Here is a 21,420-nt window from a genome sequence, read left to right as displayed (position 1 = left end):
AATGGGGCTGCTGTGGTTGCCAGGAACAAAGTGTAAATGTAGCATAATCAAATTCCTGAATACTTGCTGTCTGAAACAATTTAGCCATCCAAATAAAACCTGGTTCAAGGAATGTATAAACTCTCAACATATTTGGGTTGTGCTTTCAAACTTTCAAACATGTCATTTAGTTTTCTTGCCAATCATGTGAAACTGTCCTCTTGCCTTGTCAAGATGTACTAGAGAACTATATAAAGAATATGGAAGGTGGCGGAGGCTTACAGTTGCCACAGCAACATTTCTACTTTGACTCACCCAGTAGTATATTTTCACGTGGAAGTTTCAATTTATTTTGCAATCATTTATTGACTGCTCCTATTAAAAGAGAGAGAGAATATTCACAATAAAGATCAAGATTGATAACAAATGAACACTTTCATCTTTTCTTGTTTTGCAGGTTTGGCAGACTAAATACAGTGGAAATGGAGCTAAAATGGTATCTGTATCAGACGACAAGGCAATCCATATTTATGACTGCCCCATCTAGATAAATCGTTACATTTTTGTTTTCCATGTTTTCATTTGAAAGCGCCTCTTATAAGCTATGACTGCAGATTTGATAAGTTTTCCTTTCAGAGTTTTTAAGTAGCAGCCTGCAATTACAAAGAAAGGAGGGGAGAAAATCTTCAATGGGTTGAAAAGTATAATGTCTAAAAGATACTCTGTTTAGAATCAGAAGGGCATTGACACTAAAGTATATATGTAGCATTAATTTCTTTCTGCTTCTTAGCTTCTACTGTTCTGGTTTAGCATGCAGGATTGCAACTTGTGGTGGACATCGATTACATATTCACACATGTCTCATGAATGAAATTTTGTATGATGTGACTGGACATGGTTGTGCACTTACAAAAGAAGTACCAAATGAAGAATTATATTTAATGCTCTTGTGTCAGCTGATCTGTGATCAAGTTTGAACTTAGGAAAGTACAGTATTTCTGGTGTGAAATGCCATCTTTCAATGGAATTTAGCTGAAATTACGACTCTCTGTCAAATGAGTTACAACTGACACATGATACCAAAGTTAATAGGTGCAAGAAGCCCTTTAAAAGTGTAACAGACAGAATAATTATGATTTCTGTTCATTTCTCAAGGCTGAAACAAGCCAGTCGTAAGATGTATGAAATTGGTGAAGAGTTGACAGTGACATACTGTAGGTCCTCCCTGTGCCATCATAGATACTGAAGCACAAAGGCATTAAGTTTCATCCAAGAAAACTGACTGAAATGTAGTGAATACTCATTTGGTAGTGATTAAGCAATAGATAAGTGAGAACTTGGTAATAAAGTCACTTTTTATACAGGAAAAGCATACAGGGAACAGACTAGTTACAGATTCAAATTTATATTGTGTTAACATATTGACATACAAATTTAAATTGAAGTAGTAAAATTAACTCCAGGGGAATCCCATAATAGCGAGATCAGGTACAAGGAGGATCTGCTTGTAACAAGATAAATCTTTCAATCCCAACAAACTTTGCATGTTAACCTATGGGAATTTGAAGTTTCTTTTACAGTTGTATTTCATGAAAATTTTCAAAACAAAAACAAAAACAAACCAAAGAAGAATTTTGTACAGATATAGTTAATAGATAATTATATAAAATTGTTTTTTGCTTGCCAAGCCAAGACAACATCACACATGTCAAAACCAGAGACTACTGTTGAATATAACCATTCTGCTTTACCATTTGTGTGCTTGCAGTGATTATACCACCATTGCCCAACAGAATGCAAACATGAAGCATTGCAAGTTCATGAAAGTACAACATTATTTTGCTTGAAATTATTTTTTTAATGTCGAAAAGTTCAACAACACCTAATGAAATGATTACCTTCTGTTCATAATCAAACGTAGGGCCTATATGTAATTATCACTCGGAAACAGATTGAGTCACTTTCTTGCTATCATAGATTAACTAAACGAAAAATGTCATCATGGTACAAAAAGTCAGCTCCATCCATCTGTCATAGTTTCATGTTTGATTTAGTAAATCATGTTCTAAATAGTACATGTATTAACCATTAGCTGAAGCAAACTTCAAATATCGTTGATGTTGCAGCCACAGCAGTGAATGAAATATTCCAACAATTCTGGTACTCAGTGTTCCTATTCAAAAAACAAACAAACAAAAAAACAAAACAAAACTATCCCATGTAGCAGACCATTGTTCCAGTAAACATAAAAAAAATACAAAACCACTGTTTTGTGTGAAGAAAAACAAAATCTTGTTACTACAAAATTGAGGAAAATATTACTTTGTATCCCTGGACAGAGTTACAAACAAATTAATTGTTGGGAAAATCAATATTGGCAAATACAGTATGGATATTGGCAAATACGGTATGGATAGTTAGTTCAATCCAGCAGCCAGTTTCAAGTTACATGTTTGTGTGTATAGTTGGTTGATGGACTGTCTTACAATACGACAAACTCCTCAGACCCAGTAAAATACTGTTGTAATATGGAGAATGAAAAGGCAGTGAAATAACAGGAAAAATCTAAATGTTTTGACCAAGAAAATTGTTGTGTTATGTCAAGTTTTAGTTAATCAACATTATCTACAACTGAAACAAGAGTCTACTTTAGAAATCAGTTTCAATTAAAAATCAATCAATCCCCCTTTCCCCTGCAATTATTAGATTTGAAAAAAAAAAAAAAAATCCAGCGGAGATCGCATCCAGATATTAAATAGAGAGATCCGGATAGAGGGAGGCTGGATAGGAGAGGTCGGACTGTAAGTACATTGAAACTTTGTTCATGGTGGATCCAGAGGTGCTCGCCATGGAGCTCGGGAGGGGAAGGGGGTCATCCAAATTTTGGCCTAAATTATGCATTTTCATCTTCTTGAAAATGCATTTTCAGATTTTTACCAAAGTTGGCAGGGATTATTGCCAGGGTTGTAGAATATGTATCTGTTCAAATGGGCACCATTCCATACTTGGGGGCTCTATGGGGCACAGTGCAGTGGGTGGGAGAGGCAAAGTCCACAAATTCAAGAAATCTTCTATCTAGAAGTCTTCTATCTAGAACCAGAAGATATATGCGAAGTTAGTACTATGGTTACGCAGATTGGTGACTGTAGTTTCTACTTTGTTCATGACAGATCCAGGGGTGGGCAGGGGGAGGGGGAGTTAAAGTGGGAGGTGGTACCAACACATTTTCTTCTTCTTGAAAACACATGATCAAATTTGTCACCATACCCAGTGGTTGTCTCAAGGATGACAATAAACATACTTGCTACAACATAAAAAATACCCCCAAGAAATGTTTGAAACTGGAAATACTCTGAGTTTATACATTGTACATTAGTGAGAGCACTTTCAAGGTTATTCATAGTAGCTCCAGGGGTTGGGTGGGGATCAAATGGGGGGGGGGGGGGGGGTGTTGCAGTTTTTGCATTCACATCTTTTTTCTTTCTCACTGCGTAGTCAAATTTTCTAAATACAGTGTAGGTACATGGCAGGTATTTTTACCAGTGTGATGGAATATGCAAATGGACACCATACCCTCGTAGAAGCTCTCAAAGCTGCCACGCCCCCAAGTTTGCAATGTTCTCAGGCAAGAGTCTGCAAGAATGCGTTGAAGGTGAACTTTAGATACACAGGTGAACGCGAGACCCCTAGATCTCTTGTGTGTTTTTCACATTTTCATGGGGGGGGGGGGGGGGGAGTTCAAAGTGTTCAGGTACAACAAGAGTCCAGATATAACAAGATAGATCACCCAAGACCAACAATATCATTATAATGGGATTCCCCTGTATGTGAGACAATGGAAGACTCAATCTGCCTCTTCCTAGTTTTCACTGTTTTTCTGGAAGATTTGTTCTTTATTGATAAAGAAGCTACTTATGTTTATTCACATGCATGCTTTTTGTAAAGGCATTCACAAAGTTTGTTGAATTTTTAATCACACCTTGAGAAGTGATCTAGCTGATAGTGATATGACAAGTTTGTAAATAAAGTGTTTTTTGTATAGCATAGTATTGGTACTTCTTAATGCACAACACATGAAATCAAGAGACATCTAAAACCAAACAATGCAAAGGCTTCACTTGAATTTAGTGTCTTGGGATGATCTCACTGAACTGCAGTCAAACCCCTGTAGTGACCACCTGTGGCTGCTGTTGCCTGCTGTATGTGACTGCCACAGTCTCACAGAGAGAAACAACTTGTTGAAGGCCTTGCATGTGGCAGCTGCCTAATTTTTTTCCTCAGGCATTATTTCACTGTGTATGCCAACAGCGTTTTAACCTGTTAAATTGAAGACTAGTCCTGAGTATACTCAGCCAGGTGTCTATGGGAAATGCGTGTTATAATAAAATCAGCTTGTCCTCAATGGGTCAAAGATGGAGCCCTTCTTTCAGCACACTTATGTCCAGCAGATGTTTTTCAGACCTGAGAAAGTCGTTTGAGCACAAGGTTGTTTGTTGTTGTTGGTGATGGTGGTTGTGGTGGTGGTGATGATTCATGTTCTAAATGGGTATTGAATTAAATTCAGCATGGTTGCCACTTTGGCTACCGTGGGCAACTTTTTAATTATACCCCCACATATAATGGAGTATATAGGAATCAGCCTGTGGTCAGTTGGTCAGGCGGTCGGATGGTCAAGCGGTACATTGCAAATCTTGCGTCGAGAACTCCTATAGTTTTGAAGTAATTTTGATGAAACTTGGGTTATGTGATGACATTGAGGTGTAGATGTGCAAGACATGTTTTTTTGTGTGTTTGTCGGAGAAAGCATTGCCATGGTAACCACAATTTTCCCAAAACATTGTGGAGTGAACTACTTCCACAGTATTTGAGCAATTTATTTCAAATTTGGTATGTATAATGATCTATAGGTGTATTATGCAAGACACACTTTGTGTCTGTACCCGACGAGGTGTTGCCATGGTAACTGTGAGCCATATTTTCTTGAAAATCCTGTGAATTACTTCAAAAATTTTGAAGCAATTGAACTCAAATTTGGTGTACATGATGACATTAAGGTGTAGATGTGCAAGACATGTTTTTGTTTTTGTTTTTGTTTTTTGTTGGAGAAAGTGTTGCCATGGTAACCACAATATTCCCAAAACCTTGTGCAGTACACTACTTCCACAGTATTTAAGCAATTTATTTCAAATTTGGTATGCATAATGATCTATAGGTGTAGTAATGTAAGACACACTTTGTGTTTGTACCTGACAAGGTGTTGCCATGGCAACAGTTTATTTTCTTGAAAATCTTGTGATATGAACTACATTGTACTTCTACAATTTTGAGGCAGTCAAACTCACCAGGGAATCTGGGCTGTTGGAGCGGGGGCATTAATCACCTTTAGTGAAAATTCAATTTAGCCTAGTCATTGTAGCATAATCTTTTTATTAGCATATGTACAATGTGCTGTAGTTTTCCGATAGCCCCAAAACACAGATAATACAATATTTCAAGGTTTTCTATGATGAAGAATCTTTCTATAAAACTAGTTTCTCATTTCAAATAGTGCAAGTGTCGTAGATATCATAATTAGCATAATGACCTAATTTCCATATGCACAACAGGTCATTAGGCATTTGATCATACTGCATGTATAAACTGGTGTAATAAATGGATTCCTCACCACAGGAAACCCTTGAAAAGTGGTGTTATCCATGTTTTGGGATTCTGAGATTAGAATTAGCAACATATTACATTTTGCACATATATGCTAATAAGGTGATTGACTTCAATACCCATCTACAACAAGAATCAGAGGGAGAAAAAAATCACTGGGCAACTTTTCTGCATTGGGGGCCTACGTGGAGTATAGACCATCTACTGGACTACTAATTAGCAGCTGTTGTGGGGTTTGCTATTTTATTTTCTTATGCCACTACCAAAAAGTGTCAACAGATGCATTAATATTTTGTGTTGTCGGTCTGTCTGTGCTGCCCATTTAAATTGACATAAGTTGAGAAGAACTCTTTGAGATATCCAAATGAAACTTGCCATATGTATCTTCTTTTGTATGAGACAGCTAGACAGTGTCACAAATCTGTCACAGACAGCTTACTGTGTCAGGGTTTGGATTTTCAAGGTCTAGGTTGTTGGTTAGGGCAAGAGTGGGGCATATAACAATGTATGAGTTGAGGATGCTGCTCCCATCAACTTGAGGCTCACATGCTCATGGTCATATAGGTCATGGTCAAATTCTACAGTTTCATCACTTCCCCTGTATCTATGCAATGCCCGAAGGTATTTTCATTTAACTTTGTGTATAAATGTACAGGATTACCAGATAAAGACTCTCTCAGGGAACGTTTTGGGCCATGGGATCAAAAGTCAAGTGGAAATGTTAAAATTTCACCTTTTTTACTCCATATCCTTGAAATAGTTCATTGTATCTTCATAAAAACTTATCAGTAAGAAATTGAACAAAGCTCAATTTTTCACTATAAGTTTCCCTTTGTTTGCAATGTGTTACGTATTTAAAAAGCTCCATCACTTCAGTGATCCCTCACATTTATCCCCAAGTTGATTTACAAGTTGTGTACATCCTTCTGGTTTATGTCAGGTTAATGTAAGTGTATGTGTGTATGCGTGGGTGTATGTTTGTGTCACACACACATAAACACACACTTTGTACAATAGCTTCTGACCAGATGAGCATTGAAAATTTACTCTTTATGTGCCACGTTCGCACATCCGACTCAGTCAGCGGCGTGCCAACTTTGCATATTCTGTTCAAACGCACAAACCCGAAACAAAGGAGAGCCAGATGATGTCTAAGGGTAATAAGATTAAGGTATAACATACAATATGTTGAAAATGTGTCATGACCTCTGAAAGCATGCAAGGAAGGTGTGTAAAATCATTTTATTTACAATTTCAGTGTGAATAATAAAGTTGAAAAATGCACCCATTAGTCTAAAAAGTTGATTGTAAGAGTGATGTCAGTTGTTACACATTTGCTGAGTATGGGAAAAAGAAAAACTGGACTTCAGACCCAACTTTTGTGTGTTGATCTTCTGCATTTGTTTCAGTTCACATGTCTTAAGTCCAGTCTTCTCTGTATGTGTGTATGTGTGTGTATATAAGGCTCAACATTAATAGTTGCTTGTGACCATCAGAAATAGATGTCGGACCTCAGAAAAGGTCCGACATCAGAAATAGATGTCGGACCTTTTATTTCAGAAATTATATGCTTTGGTGGCTCTATTGGGCTTGAGTGTATGTTGTTTCTATGCATTTTCCTCATCCAGAAAAGGAGAGAATAATTAACTCATGGCTCAGTGCTTGATGACTGCACACATTCCAGCAAGATGCTGCGATCAGAATTGACAAATCCCTGCTAATCTTCACAGGCCAAACTTATGACCAAATTTAGTTTAATCCTTTTTGCTTGTGGCCAATTTTTTTGGCAATATTATTTCTGAATATAGGCAAAACCTTTCATTTAATACTGAGTATAAAAGAACCATGTTCATGCCTCAGTTTGATATTGACTACTAGTAGTATGTCACAATACATGGTATTTGAAGCCCTTTATCATACTTGCCAATTTTCACATAATTGTAGTTTGTCATATGATTTTAATGTTCTATTACATTATTATTGTTGCTCATGCTTTTCTATAGCTATTAGGGTAACCAAATTCTGTTGTCGGGCCACAGAAAAACAAATGATGATAATAAGTCATTTCTTTCTGTACTTCACTACACATGTAATCAGAGGCATTTAAAACCAAGCAATGCAAAGGCCTTACTTGTAGCTACTTTCTCGGGGAAAGGGGTGGGGGTAGAGGGGAGGGATGCTTCTCTGCAGTCAAACCTGTATGGCTGCCACAAACTTATACAGCGACAAGGATTTGTTGTAGGATTTGCATGTAGCAGCTGCCTGAGTTAATCTCCACAGGCAGCATTCCACTGTGTAAGCCAGCCACAGACTCAAGATGGAGCTCCATCTCTCAGCACACAAATGAGCAACTTTTAAGGGTTTATTACAACTGATTTACTAGTTGTCCTTCATTGATGTATAAACGCTGATTATTCAGTGTTTCAGTAGTAGCCATGCTAATATTCATGGACATTTTTACTCGGGTTTAACTCGAATCAACGACCTCTTGATTGCTAGACAGGCATCATAATAATTAGCAACACCATGTGTACATAGTCCTTGCAGGGACTATTGCCTAGAAGAGCCTAGAAAGGGGAGAGTTGAGGAGAGAAGCGACACACGGAGAGTTATAAGGAAGGCAAAAAGTGCAGAAATTGTTAGAAGACAGATAAAATAGAAGGAGCGGGAGAGGGAGAAGTTAAAGGTTGGAAAATCATGGAGATAAGAGAAAGAGAAGTGAAGTTTGACAAAACCAAGGGAGAGAAATAAAACCGTGAACGATGTGGACTATGGAACCTGGGATAAAATTGACGAAAGGAAGAATATAAATCGGGAAGGAAAAAGGTAAGTGGAGAAGAGAGTAAGGAGGGGCGCTGTGGCATAGTGTATAAGAATCCCGACTCCCGATTGGAGGACCCGAGTTTGAATCCCGCCCAGTACTTACGTCCTTGGACAAGATGTTTTTACCCACTATGTCCCTCTCGACCCAGGTGTATAAATGGGTACCTGGCAACGTTAGGGTAATAATGATAGCAGGGCCCTGTGGTAGAGCAGTGGCAACACTGAAGAGGCTACCCTGGGTAAGTAAGACATTATTATTATTATTATTATTATTATTATAAGACTATGGAGTATGAGAGAAAGGAAAGAAGAAAAAAGGAATGAAAGCTGATAAAATGAAGGGGGTAGAGTAGATCCTATGAAGGATTGATGTGGGAGAGAAAAAAAATAACTACATTGTATAAGCTAAGTCCTGAATAGGTTCCTGTGGAAGAAAGGGAATAGGAGAGAACATAAAGTTAAAGTGTAGTTTGGGGGGGGGGGGGGGATGGAGGGAAGCGCTGAAAAAACAACCCTGTAATGAAACTGTAAAATACAATGAAATGGTCCGTTAAAAAGACCGTTGGGTTGTAAAGAAGCAAGAAAGAAAGAAGGAAAGGGGAAAATGGAGGGTAATCAGACCATAGTACAGTGGATAAGAGAAAGAGAGAAGTAGAGTGAAAAATGACTGAGCAAGAGGTCTAGTTATAAGAATTCCTAAGATACTCGAAAAACTTGAAATTTCGCTCATATTGACTGTCCTTCGACAGAAGTTAGCACTTCTGTTGAAGAGAGGGGGAAAATTCATAAATTTACTCAACAGGCTTATCATTGCCACGGGGAAAATAACATGCCAGTGAAAATATAGCCTGTACAGTAGCTCCAAAAAAAAAAAGAAAAGGAAAAAATGTTTTCCCGCTCATTGTGCAATGCATTCGTATAGCTTTCCACAATACGGTAATATGATTTTATGCGTTTCCGTTTCAACAAAGGCTAAAAACCTCGATGAAGCTGAAACCTTCAAGGAATCATGACTAGGCCGACGTAAAAGCAAACTTGTTCAGTCAGAGGTCCCAGGCTAAAATCGGGTATTGACCGATTCGGGTTCGTTGAGGGCAGCAGACATTTTATGGCACTGGGCGCAGCCATGAGCTCAAATTGCGGTGTCTCAGCCGACCCCCCCTGCTCTCCCCCACCCCACGGGCAACATGTTTATCGCGCAACTGTAACAAAGGTTCGCGCACTAAGCAAGCATTCGCGCACTCAGTACGAGATGCCCATTGGCTAAAACAACCACGCATCAGTATACAAATGACGCACAGGTCTGAGTGCGTCAGTCGGAATTGTGTGCATAAGGTAACTATGGAATGCTTAACCCACGAGGCGAAGCCGAGTGGGTTTAGGCTAAATTCCATAGTTACCGCATGCACACTATATTCCGACTGACGCACGAAAAGACATGTGCGTCATTTGATTTATAGAATGGGTAATTTTCTTGTCAAAAACCCAGTTTTCTATCGTGTTACCCGATGACAAAATTACTGGATGCATTTCCTTTTGGCATTCCGTAAAGGGCATGCATACCAGTACTTACAGTTTTTACTGGATGCATGGCCAGCCATGCATAAGTTTTTACTGGATGCATGGCCAAGCTGAGTGCGCGAACGCTTGCTTTAGTGCGCGAACCTTTGTTACAAGTACGCGTACTCTTGCTAAGTGCGCGATAACATGTTTACCACTGTGACTCAGCGTGCGGCCAGTAAAAATGAACACATAGCTCTCGACCAATCAGATCGCAGGATTCTCGCTACCCATTCTATAATTTTTCATTCTGCGCGCGTGAGAGGGGTGGGGAGAGAGGAGGGGGGGTCGGATGATACACCGCAGTAATGGCGCTGCCCATGCCAAAAATACACATAGCGCGTCACAGAATCGGTCAATAGGGAAATGGGATGGGGCACATGTCTATTCAGACCATATATATGTCTGAGGGGAATATGATTTGAAACACACACACACACACACACACAAACAAACAAATTAATGTTACTACAGAAGTCACATGATGCAACAGTATCAGTATTAACAAGTAAAGACATTTGTGTTATGATTCAAATGGATGTGGATGCAGTTTGTTTTTGTTTTTTTAGGGTGTCATGGTGGCATAAATACATAATGTATAATGTGGAATAATCAAATTTAGAAGTTCAGTTAACATGACACGTACAGAGAATATAGTTCAGGAGCCGCATTCCAGCAGGGGCTTCCAAACCAAGCTACGTGAACATGATGACAACAAGCTGCCAAGCTCACTGAGAGTGGAAAGTGGAGTAAGATAAAGGAAGGATAAATGGCTTGTAGAGCACGACAGGTATATAGCCCTTTACCACCCTGCAGCGTTCCTGGCCAGGGACCCCGACGGAGTACAAAGATTGGGGGGGGGGGGGGGCTGGAAGTATGCTGTATTCTGATATACAACGTATGTCAGTACTGCTCGAGAGATATTGATTTGGATTTCATTTGAAAAAGAGTGCTTGTGAATGTTTGTTTTTATTTCCGTCTTCAGATGAAAAAAAAAAAAGAAAATACACACAAGTTGCATATACATTGCATATACGTACAGTATGAAGAAATGGGGGATTGCCCGTTCAGTCACAGGGCTGCCAACTCTCACTCATTGAGAGTAAGACTCACTCATTTTGGTCCTTTCTCACTCTAAAACTTGATTTCATTTGCATGCATTTCTATTGATCTCACTCATTTTGCCTCATAAATCATAGCATTGGCCAATGGGGGTCTCACTCTCAACTAGTTTCAAATGTTGGCAGCCCTGCAGTCATATCTGCAAAATATGACAGTTCTTCCACAGGGTCCCAAATTTACAATACAAGAAGCGTAAATCCCGGGGGGGATGGGGGGGATATATCCCCCCCTGAAATGGAGGAGGGGGGGATGGCCTGTACAATCATCCCCCCTGAATTTTGAAAAAAAAAAATGGAGGAAGCAGAAATGTGATTGTATCAATTTTGGCATATTGCATGACGTTTGTACGCCGGCCTTCAGACAGGTAACAGAGCTGAACAGTATTTTATATCTTGTAGGAAAATGTATACATAATTTTCTCAAGCGCTCGCTCGCTTCGCTCGCTCGCGAAGAAAGTAACATCGACATACAGTGTAAGGTATGGCTCAGACGTTGACAACGTCAAATAGTATAGGCCTATATGTAAACATGCTATGACGCGAGTAACTGGGGACCATCTGCAAGATATGTACGAAAACAAACAAACAAACAAACAAACAATAACAAAAACTATATTGCCATAATTGAACCCCCTCCATTTCCTGAATCATTCCTGAGAAACGACAGTGACTGGTGACTCAATCAGGATACATCTATGAGCATACCTTGAGCATTTAATCAAAGTGGAGAACGGCGCTATAGAAATTGTATGTATTATTATTATTATACCCAGGGAAGATCAGGGGCGTCGAATCTATCTCGGGGGGGGGGGGGGGGGGGGCAAAGGGGCATTTGCCCCGCCCCTACGGAAGTGTTTAGGCAGACAAATCATTTATCCCCCAAGCAATTCCCGAGATGAGGACAAATCTCGAACTTTCTTAATGGAAAATTGTCCAAATATCGCCAGAACTACGCACCAGATCGTTGTATTGCAATCATAAACATGCAAAAGCTCCGCTATATACAGGATCCCTTCGATAGACTTTGTACACTTTGGAGATTGACGTTATATTTCCCTAATTTATCAAAGAGTGTGCAGCAGATCTTTCACCAGGCCCGTAGCCAGGATTTTTCAAGGGGGGGTGCGGTCACTAAAAAAACGGACCTTCGGTACCAATACCAATGATGACACACACACACACACACACACACACTATTATATATATATATATATATATATATATATATATATATAGATAGATAGATATATATATATATTCTTTGGACGACCGAACTACAAAAGTTGTATAAGAATTTGCGCGCGAAGCGCGCCGCAAATTGTAAATTTTGACTGTTTTAATGACGTTTTAAAGTCTCGAGGAAATTTGTATTTTTGTCTGTTGCATGCAATCGCGTTACGGTATTTCATCTAGGAAATAGTTAAAACTCATTTTGCCGGGAAGTTGCAAAGTTTAATTGTGTTCGAGACTCTGCGCGCGTAGCGCGCCGCAAAATTGAGAATAGTGATTTTCCTGGTGTTGTTTTAACTTTTATTTTTTCTATTGTACACCCGCGTTAGCAGGCCTGAAGCCTGGTATGCGAGTTTGTCAAAAACGAAAATAAATAAGAAAATTTTTAAAACAAAATGAATTGTAAATGTGAACCATTTATATTTTGGCCTCCTTGTGGTAGGATATTTCCAGCATTTCCGAACTTTCAAATAATCATTTTAGATTAATAATATTAAAGGTAGTAGATCCGATTCACAAACATCTCCAATATCAGTCAAATGTCATATTAACCATCATGCTAAGAAGGTTTTCTTTGTGAAATTTGGAGGTCAGTGAAATTCAAAATTAAACATCCGTTAGCCATTTGGAAGAAGTTGAGTGCAAATTCAGACCTCAGGCTTAGTGCTCAGATGTTTTCCTATTTGATTTGATCTGTCTTACTGTGCACACTAAGACACATACTGGAATGGTTATTTCTTATCTATTAAATTATAGTAGGTTATTTGGTTACTAGCTGTCTCTGGGCATTTTCGAATTTGGGCTGCAAACAGTGGCGTATCTAGGGAAAACGGCGCCCGGGGCAAGCACGAAAATGCGCCCCTAATTTCTGAAAAAAAGTGTTCAACCCCTACCCCATCCCGGTAGGGACTTTAAACAAAGTCCGCATGATGCTTTTTTAAGCACTTAAAAGGGATCTTTTTGAGGGTGATTTAAATGTAATGAATTTTGATAGATTTTGGCGAGCGAGCGCAGCGAGCGAGCCGAAAATTTTTGTATTTCAGCTTACAAAACATGGAATTTTTGTCATTTTTTGCTTACCAAATCTTACAATTCTAATAAGATATAGTGACAGCCTTATAGATATCGATTTATACCAAAAGAACTGAGGACTTTAAAAAGTACTCTAACTTAGTGCGCGCGAGTGTGCTGAAATTTTTAAATGTCCTCGTCATCATCACGTATTGTTCTTATATTTTTTTATATAAATTTTGGCGAGCGAGCGCAGCGAGCGAGCCGAAAATTTTTGTATTTCAGCTTACAAAACATGGAATTTTTGTCATTTCTTGCTTATTAAATCTCACAATTATAGTGACGACCTTATAGATAACGATTTATACCAACAAACTGAGGACTTGAAAAAATACTCTAAATTAGTACGAGCGAGTGAGCCGAAATTTGTATATTTCTGCGTCATCATTACGTTTTTTTCTTATCTTTTTTTATTTTTTTCTTGCGCCCCCCTTCCCCGTATGTTCGAAACCGTTGGCGTCCTCTTTTGATCCAATCGGCGATCGCTTCAGAACGAATGAAATTGCAGTCGCTGCTCCGTGTAACATTTTTCCTGCTAAATATAAAATGACATGAGTGAACACAATAGACATTATCATTTTGTCCGCGTCATCGTCACGTTTTGTTCTTATCTTCTTCTCTTTTTTTAAACAAATTTTGGCGAGCGAGCGCAGCGAGCGAGCAGAAAATTTTTGTATTTCAGCTTACAAATCATGAAACTCTTGTCATTTTTTGCTTATTAAATCTTACAATTCTAATCAAAATATAGTGACGGCCTTATAGATAACGATTTATACCAACAAACTGAGGACTTGAAAAAATACTCTAAATTAGTACGAGCGAGTGAGCCGAAATTTGTATATTTCCGCGTCATCATTACGTTTTGTTCTTATCTTGTTTGATTTGTTATTGTTTTTTTTGCGCCCCCCCCCCCGTATGTTCGAAACCGTTGACGCCCTCTTTTGATCCAATGGGCGATCGCTTCAGAAGGAATGAAATTGCAGCCGCTGCTCCGTGAAACATTTTGCCTGCTAAATATAAAATGACATGTGTGAACACAATAGACACTGCCATTTTGTCATCATCACGTTTTGTTCTTACCTTCTTTTTTATACAAATTTTGGCGAGCGAGCGCAGCGAGCGAGCCGAAAATTTTTGTATTTCAGCTCACAGAACATAGAATGTTTGTGTGAACACAATAAACATTGTCGTTTTGTCCGCGTCATCATGTTTTGTTTTTATCTTGTTTGATTTGGTTTTCTGCCCCCCCCCCCCCCCTTACCATTCTCCCTCCCCCTTCCGGGCGAGTTTTTTTTTCTTCTCCTTCTTCTTCTTCTTTTTCTTTTCTTTTTTTCTTCTTCTTCTTCGTTTTTTTTTTTCTTCTTCTTCTTCGTTTTTTTTTTCGTTTTTTTTTGCGCCCCCAAGGAGTGGCGCCCGGGGCACGTGCCCCCCTTGCCCCCCCCCCCCCCCTAGATACGCCACTGGCTGCAAAGAGATCCACTACCTTTAAGTTAGAAGAGAGATAAGTAAATAATGATGAAATAAACAAACAAAAAAGAATGAGTTTCTTTTGTAATACTATCTGACAAACTTTTTACTTTACCATTTTACTTCATAGCTCAGCACTTTCCATTCTCTCTCATACCCTCTTACCCATTACATTTATATGAAATACAACTAAAATGAGTTTGCGTGCCTGCATAATACTCTTTGGAAATTATAAGTGAAAATTTTTTTGGGTTTTGGCTCACTTTAAAATGAGAACCAATAGAACTGTCACAACATGAGAAAATGTATAAGTAATAATCAACACTACATTTCCGAATTTGGCCTGCAAAGAAATCCGCTACCTGTAAGTTAGAAAAGAGATTAGTAAATAATGATAAAATAAAAAAGAAAGAAAAGAATGAGTTTCTACCGCTGTATCCAGAACAGAGCCTGAAACGGTGCAGGCTCAAGAAATCGTTTGTACTATAATACGTCTTGAAGTACTGTGTGATACTGTTGACTCAGACTTCTACAAAGCTGTAAGTGAGAATTGTAATCCAATCCGACTCATTTTGTCTCTCCTGATCGTTCGTAAGAAATGCTAATTCATGACCACCTTTTCACAATTTGATTGGAGCATGCATTCATAATGGAAAATAGTTGACATAATAATCTATCCCCAGGCATTATCATGCCAACATGTACTTATATACATGTACTATATCTTTGTGAGACGTGTAAAATGTCTCAGGTTTTCGATTATAGTTATAATTTCGAGGAAATTTCTTTAATTCTTATCATAATAAAAACATTATACGTAAACTTGAGGCTATTAGATTTTCATCCACTTACCTCTGTTCCTGTGAAAAAATGCAAGTGTCAACCTCAATGTCATCCACGAATCGCACGTACTCGGGCGGCCAGTGGAAAAAAAAAACACCGGTCACACGCGCCAAGGGCCATGGCATGCAGTGCCAATATAATAATAGCTCGCACAAATTGATACATAACATTTGTGTTTGTGTGCATGGGGACGATCCGATGGTTCATACAACAAAAGGGTTTCGTACAATTATTTTTAACATTGTTAAACGTACTCTTCCACATTTACGTAGCATAATAATGTGTCTTTATATTTATTTGGATTGTTATCTTGAGAATTGCTAAAAACCGTCATTATGAAAAATTGGACCTTTCAGAATTTGGGGGGGGGGGGGGGGTGCGTACGCACCCGACGCACCCCCCCTGGCTACGGGCCTGGTGTTTGTGCAAAAATCAATATAATTCACTAAAAGTGATGTATTTTTTTTAACCGTTGTGGAGTAAATTCGCTCATAATATTTATTTACAATTTTATTACGTATGTCTCCGATCGAGACTACATGTCTGATCGGGTGTAAGATGAGATCCCGCTGGTCACGTATGTAGCAATTCGTTGGCGCGTTGTGTGTGTGTGTGTGACATTTAATGCAGATTTATATGAGCGGAATGTTTATCATTTAGAACAATTACTTGATAAACAATCCATAAGACCAATTAGTTATTTTCAAAGATTAGGTTTACAAAGTGAAAATATTGCTTATGTATGGAGTCTTTGTGAGTCCATTTTGAAAAGTGGGAAATATGATGGAATTTTATGCAATTGGTATGAAGTAGATGTCAATGATTTTAATATACCTTTAAAGTTTTTTGGACAAATTACAGATTTAAAAAAGATACAATCCAGGAAGATTTATTCACATTTCGTGTCTCTTTTAAAGCAGTCTTACTGTTTACAAATTAGAGATGGACACCAAAAATTTGTTTTCGCTGATAGAAGTATGAGAGATAATATTTTTATAAGGCCCAGAAGTTCAAATCTAATTGGAGATTTAAGAGAATTTCAATATAAGTTATTACACGGGGCAATTTATACTAAGGAACAGCTCCTAAAATTTGGTTTTGTGGCTGATAATTTATGTTCCTTTTGTGGAAAAAGCTCTGAAACTTACTCGCATTTATTCTATAACTGTGAAAAGGTTAAATCTTTATGGCATGATTTCATTGAGTACTTTCAGTTAGAAGAGTTACGTAATTTAGCTTGGCGGGATATACACTCTCTAAAAAAAATCGAGTGAAAATTTTCACTCTTGAAGGAGTGAATACAAAAAAGAGTGAATTTCGAGTGAAATTGGAGTGAATTTCGAGTGAGAATGTTCATTTTCACTCGTTTTAGAGTGACGTCAGGGATCACTCCAAAATCTTCGAGTGATCCCTGAGGTCACTCCAAAATGAGTGAAAATGAACATTTTTACTCGGAATTCACTCCAATTTCACTCTAAATTCACTCTTTTTTGTATTCACTCCTTTAAGAGTGAATATTTTCACTCGATTTTTTTTTTTTAGAGAGCATATTGGTTCAGAAGGAACTTTTCACAGAATCAAATTGTACACCACTCTTATTCTTATAGTTAAACATATGTTATATATGAAGCGAGGTCACAGTTAATAACACCGACATTGGCAGAATTAAAAAAGGCATTAATGGTATGTCGAAAGGAAGAGAATGATATTGCCATTAGAAGAAATAAACCGGGTTTGCATTTGCTGAAATGGGAATGTTTAAATAATTTGTAAAGGATTAGTTTATTTATGCACTCGTACTTCTCCCCTTTTGTGGGTGTTTGATCACTGACTTTTTTTTTCTTTAGATATTTTTGAGTTCAGAGATAAGTATTGTGTATATGAAATATATATGCAGGTATGTGGATATGTATACTGTGTGTATATGTGTATGTGCATTCATGTATTGTGTGTATGCAGCATTTATCCTAAGCATAATTAGTATAATTATTTATGTTCTGAATGCGAGCAGAAATAATTGTGTGTTGTGTTGAGTGAATGTGTGTGCAGGGGGGTGTGGGTGTGTGTGTGTGTGTTAAGTGGATGTGTGTGCAGGGTGGGTGTGTGAGTGGGTGGGTGGATGAGAGGTGGATGAGATGAGAGGTGGATGAGAGGGAGTGTGTCTGTCTCGGGTAAGGAGGTGGATGTGGTGTAGAGGATGGGGAGGTGGTTTAGATATGAGAGGGACGGTTTTTTTTTTTTGGGGGGGGGGTTAAAGTTTAAAGTTATGAGTAGTTGAGGGTTGGGTATGGTGGAAAGGTGGGAATGAGGGTGGTTTTTGTTGTTGTTGTTGTTGTTATTGTTCTTTTAATATAATAGAAATTTCATTTCCTGTTTTTCTAGTGTCTGGCTAAATTGCTTACAATTGCATATTAATTTTTCTTGTCTGTTTTGTAGTTAAAAAGGAATGATCGGATAATTCATTCTCCTTTCTTTCTTCTGTTTGACTTCTGCCTTAAAATGAATTGAATGATTATTCTTGTTTTATGGATTATGGATTATGTCTCATAACTGTAGGAATATCTACATGATTTATGACAGATGTTATGTAGAATGTGTGTATTTTTTTTTTGAATTGTTATATTCTCAAAGGAAATGGAATTAATAAAAAGATCACTGAAAACAACAAAAAAAGGTGTGTGTGTGTGTGTGTGTGTGTGTGTGTGAAAAGGATTTTCACAACCTCCGAATTTTCAAAAATTTCGTGGAAATTCTTCCTTTCGGACTTATCCGCTTATGGCCGCGGAAAAGGAAAACAAAGAGAAGAAAACTGACCGCGCAGCGGCAGAATCTTCGGGCAAAAACAGAGCAACGGAGTCACATCAGGCGGCGAGTGTTAATAGCCAAGCTGACCGCGCAGCGGCAGCGAAAGGGACGGCTGCCAATACGGACCGTGGACGGGGAGTACCGGCGATGATGGAGGCTGCCGACCGCTCGGCGGTAGCGGCGACTCGGCCTCGGATTACTACGAAATCCAACTCGTCAAAGTTGAAAAAAAGACAACTTTGGATAAGTAAACAGTCGTCTTGATAGACTCGAAGGCTTGCTCTGTCAATTCATGGAGGCTCTTCCCAGTAAAAGGGAAGGAGTGGCAGCCCCGAGACATGCACAGCCAGACCGACATCTTGATCGCAGTCGAAGTGATTCAGCCTCTGCTTCAACTTCTAGTGCAGATTATGATATGGCACATACAGAGGAAATGGATATTGAGGATGATGGCATGGTGGAGGCCTTGAGTGTAGGGCATAGCTCAGAGCTGGAGTCGTGCGTGGATAGGACAGAAGCACAGACAGTAGGCCTACCAGCTTTTGCTGCTAAATTTGCAGTGGCGTCAGATATTGGACAGCCTCTTGATGAGGAGCTAGCAAGCTTTGTGAACTACTCTTGATGAGCCATCATCTGGATGAGAAAGTGCTTGATGAGACAAGTAGCAAATACCCAGTGCAGTCGAACTGTCGAGGGATCGACACCCCGAAAGTAAATCAGACGATCTGGGACAACCTCTCTGCCTCTGTTCGTACGAGGGATGTGAAGCTTCAGAGGGTTAAAAAATCCCTAACAAAAGGTATCTTGGCTTTATATTGTCAGCCTGCTCGATCCAAACAACATGACATTGTCTCCCGAACAGCCGCAAGACGTTCTTGCTTTGTTATGCAACGCAAACTTTGAGATGAATGCCCTCCATAAAGAATTGATAAAGCCGGATCTGAACACGAAATTTACTCATCTTTTCAAACCCACAAACCCTGCAACCAAGTACCTTTTGGGGATGACTTGGGCAAACAAGTAAAAGACTTGCAAGACCAACACAAAGCGGCGGCCGGAGTAATCTAATGAGAGGCGGGTTTAAAAAAAAAAAAAAAAAAAAAAAAAAAAAAAAAAAAAAAAAAAAAAAAACCCAAGCCGGCCTATCGCCCCTACCCACTGCCAGGGGTCTCAAAGCAGATGCAAGGAAGCTGGTTGGGTGTCGCGGACATCCTACTCGGACTCGTCAGTGAGCACATCTAGGCCTTTTCTAGGCCAACGAAACCAGTGGAGAAAGAGGACTCCACAAGCTCCCCATACATTTACCCCAACAGCGTCTCGAAAGGGACACCAAGCCCCACAGTTCCGGAAGCTTGGCCAGGGGCAGGGCAGGATGAAATAGAGCAACTCCCAAAGAGTGATGAGGTAAAGGAGACGATAGCAGCATCTTATGTCAGTGATATTGCAGTCGGAGGTCGACTGAAGCTTATGCCCAACTGGGGAGAGCTTGCATCTGATACATATATTTTGCAAGCTGTACAGGGCTCCAAGCTTGAATTTGACCTAGCTAACTATCCCCCTTGTAGGGAAAAACCCCTTCATGAATTCAAAAGAAATTCTGAGGAAATGGCCGTGATTCAAGAAGAAATCAACAAGATGGTAGAGAAAAATGTCATAGAAGCATGTGAACATGTAGAAGGGGAATTCATATCAAATATTTTCACAAGGCCAAAGAAGAATGGAGGCCTCAGGGTCATCTTGGATTTGACAGAATTAAACAAGAGTATATGTATTTACAATTGAAGATTTTAATTCTAGAGTTCGCTCATTAAGAGAAAATCTGATTGACCACAACAAGAATCTAAATTCCCATTATATTTCACAAACTCACGCATCAAAAGACCCGTGTTCTCGATTTTTTTAGCTTGTTTCGCATAAATACCAAAAGTTTAGATAAGAATTTTGATCCTATAGAATTATTTTTATCACAATTAAGTAATTTTCAGTTTTCGATAATAGGTATTACAGAAACGTGGCTCCATGATAGCTCTCCACCAGTATTCAACATAGAAAATTACAAAATTTACCGTTCTGATCGTCTGCATGGTATAAAGGAGGTGGGTTAGCTCTGTATATTCACAATACTGTTAAACTTAAATTAAGACCGGATTTACATATTGATGGTAAGATTATTTTATTGAAATCCTAAACAGTACATCTGAAAATATTATTGTATTATATATAATTCAAAGACCCCCTAATCATAACACAGATTTATTTTTAGATACATTTGATGAATGTTTAAATACCGTTGTTTGTGAAATTAAGAAGTATATTTAATGGGGGATTACAATATAAATTTATCAAATAGTGATAAGCATTACACGCTGAAGTTTTGTAGCATGATATCTTCTTACTCTGTTTATCCTCACATCAATCAACCAACTAGAATATCAATCACGTCAAAAGCTTTGATTGATAATGTATTTCAAATGTTTTGAATAAAAGTGCTGTAAGTGGCATTTTGTGTAATGATGTTTCTGATCGTTTACCAATTTTTGTTATATCAAATGATAATGAATAACAATTAAAAAAAACCTTCGAAGTCAAAATGATATGTATAGAAAAGAAACTCAACAAAATATTGATTTCGTGAATTTTGATCTTGCTAGTAAAGAATGGAATGAAGTTAAATGTGTTGTCGGTAATAAAGCGTATGAAACTTCAGTTTAATTATAATAAAAGTGTGCCTTTAGTAAAAGTAAAAAAGTTTAAAAAGAGCAAGCATCCTTGGATTACCAAAGGTATTATGAGTTCTATATCCACCCGCAATAAACTATACAAGCAAGAAATTAAGAGTCAAAGTCATCAGAAATTTGTTAAA

The 21,420-nt window shown here is 38.4% G+C and overlaps 1 protein-coding gene and 1 pseudogene across 1 annotated transcript in view; both read left to right on the top strand.

Annotated features, from left to right (window-relative positions):
- Positions 1 to 3,389, top strand: part of LOC140235255 (uncharacterized) — a 100,669-nt gene extending 97,280 nt beyond the window's left edge. Inside the window, exon 10 of the mRNA XM_072315288.1 lies at positions 437 to 3,389. Within this exon, the coding sequence (XP_072171389.1) occupies positions 437 to 526 (90 nt within the window). The 3' untranslated portion in view covers positions 527 to 3,389. The remainder of the gene's footprint in view (positions 1 to 436) is intronic.
- A 15,138-nt stretch (positions 3,390 to 18,527) lies between these two features.
- On the top strand, positions 18,528 to 20,163 carry LOC140235162 (uncharacterized; annotated as a pseudogene).
- The last annotated feature ends 1,257 nt before the right edge of the window (positions 20,164 to 21,420 follow it).

Source organism: Diadema setosum, chromosome 11 (assembly GCF_964275005.1).
Source record: "Diadema setosum chromosome 11, eeDiaSeto1, whole genome shotgun sequence".
NCBI lineage: Eukaryota > Metazoa > Echinodermata > Echinoidea > Diadematoida > Diadematidae > Diadema > Diadema setosum.
This window is presented reverse-complemented; position numbering and strand designations above follow the sequence as displayed.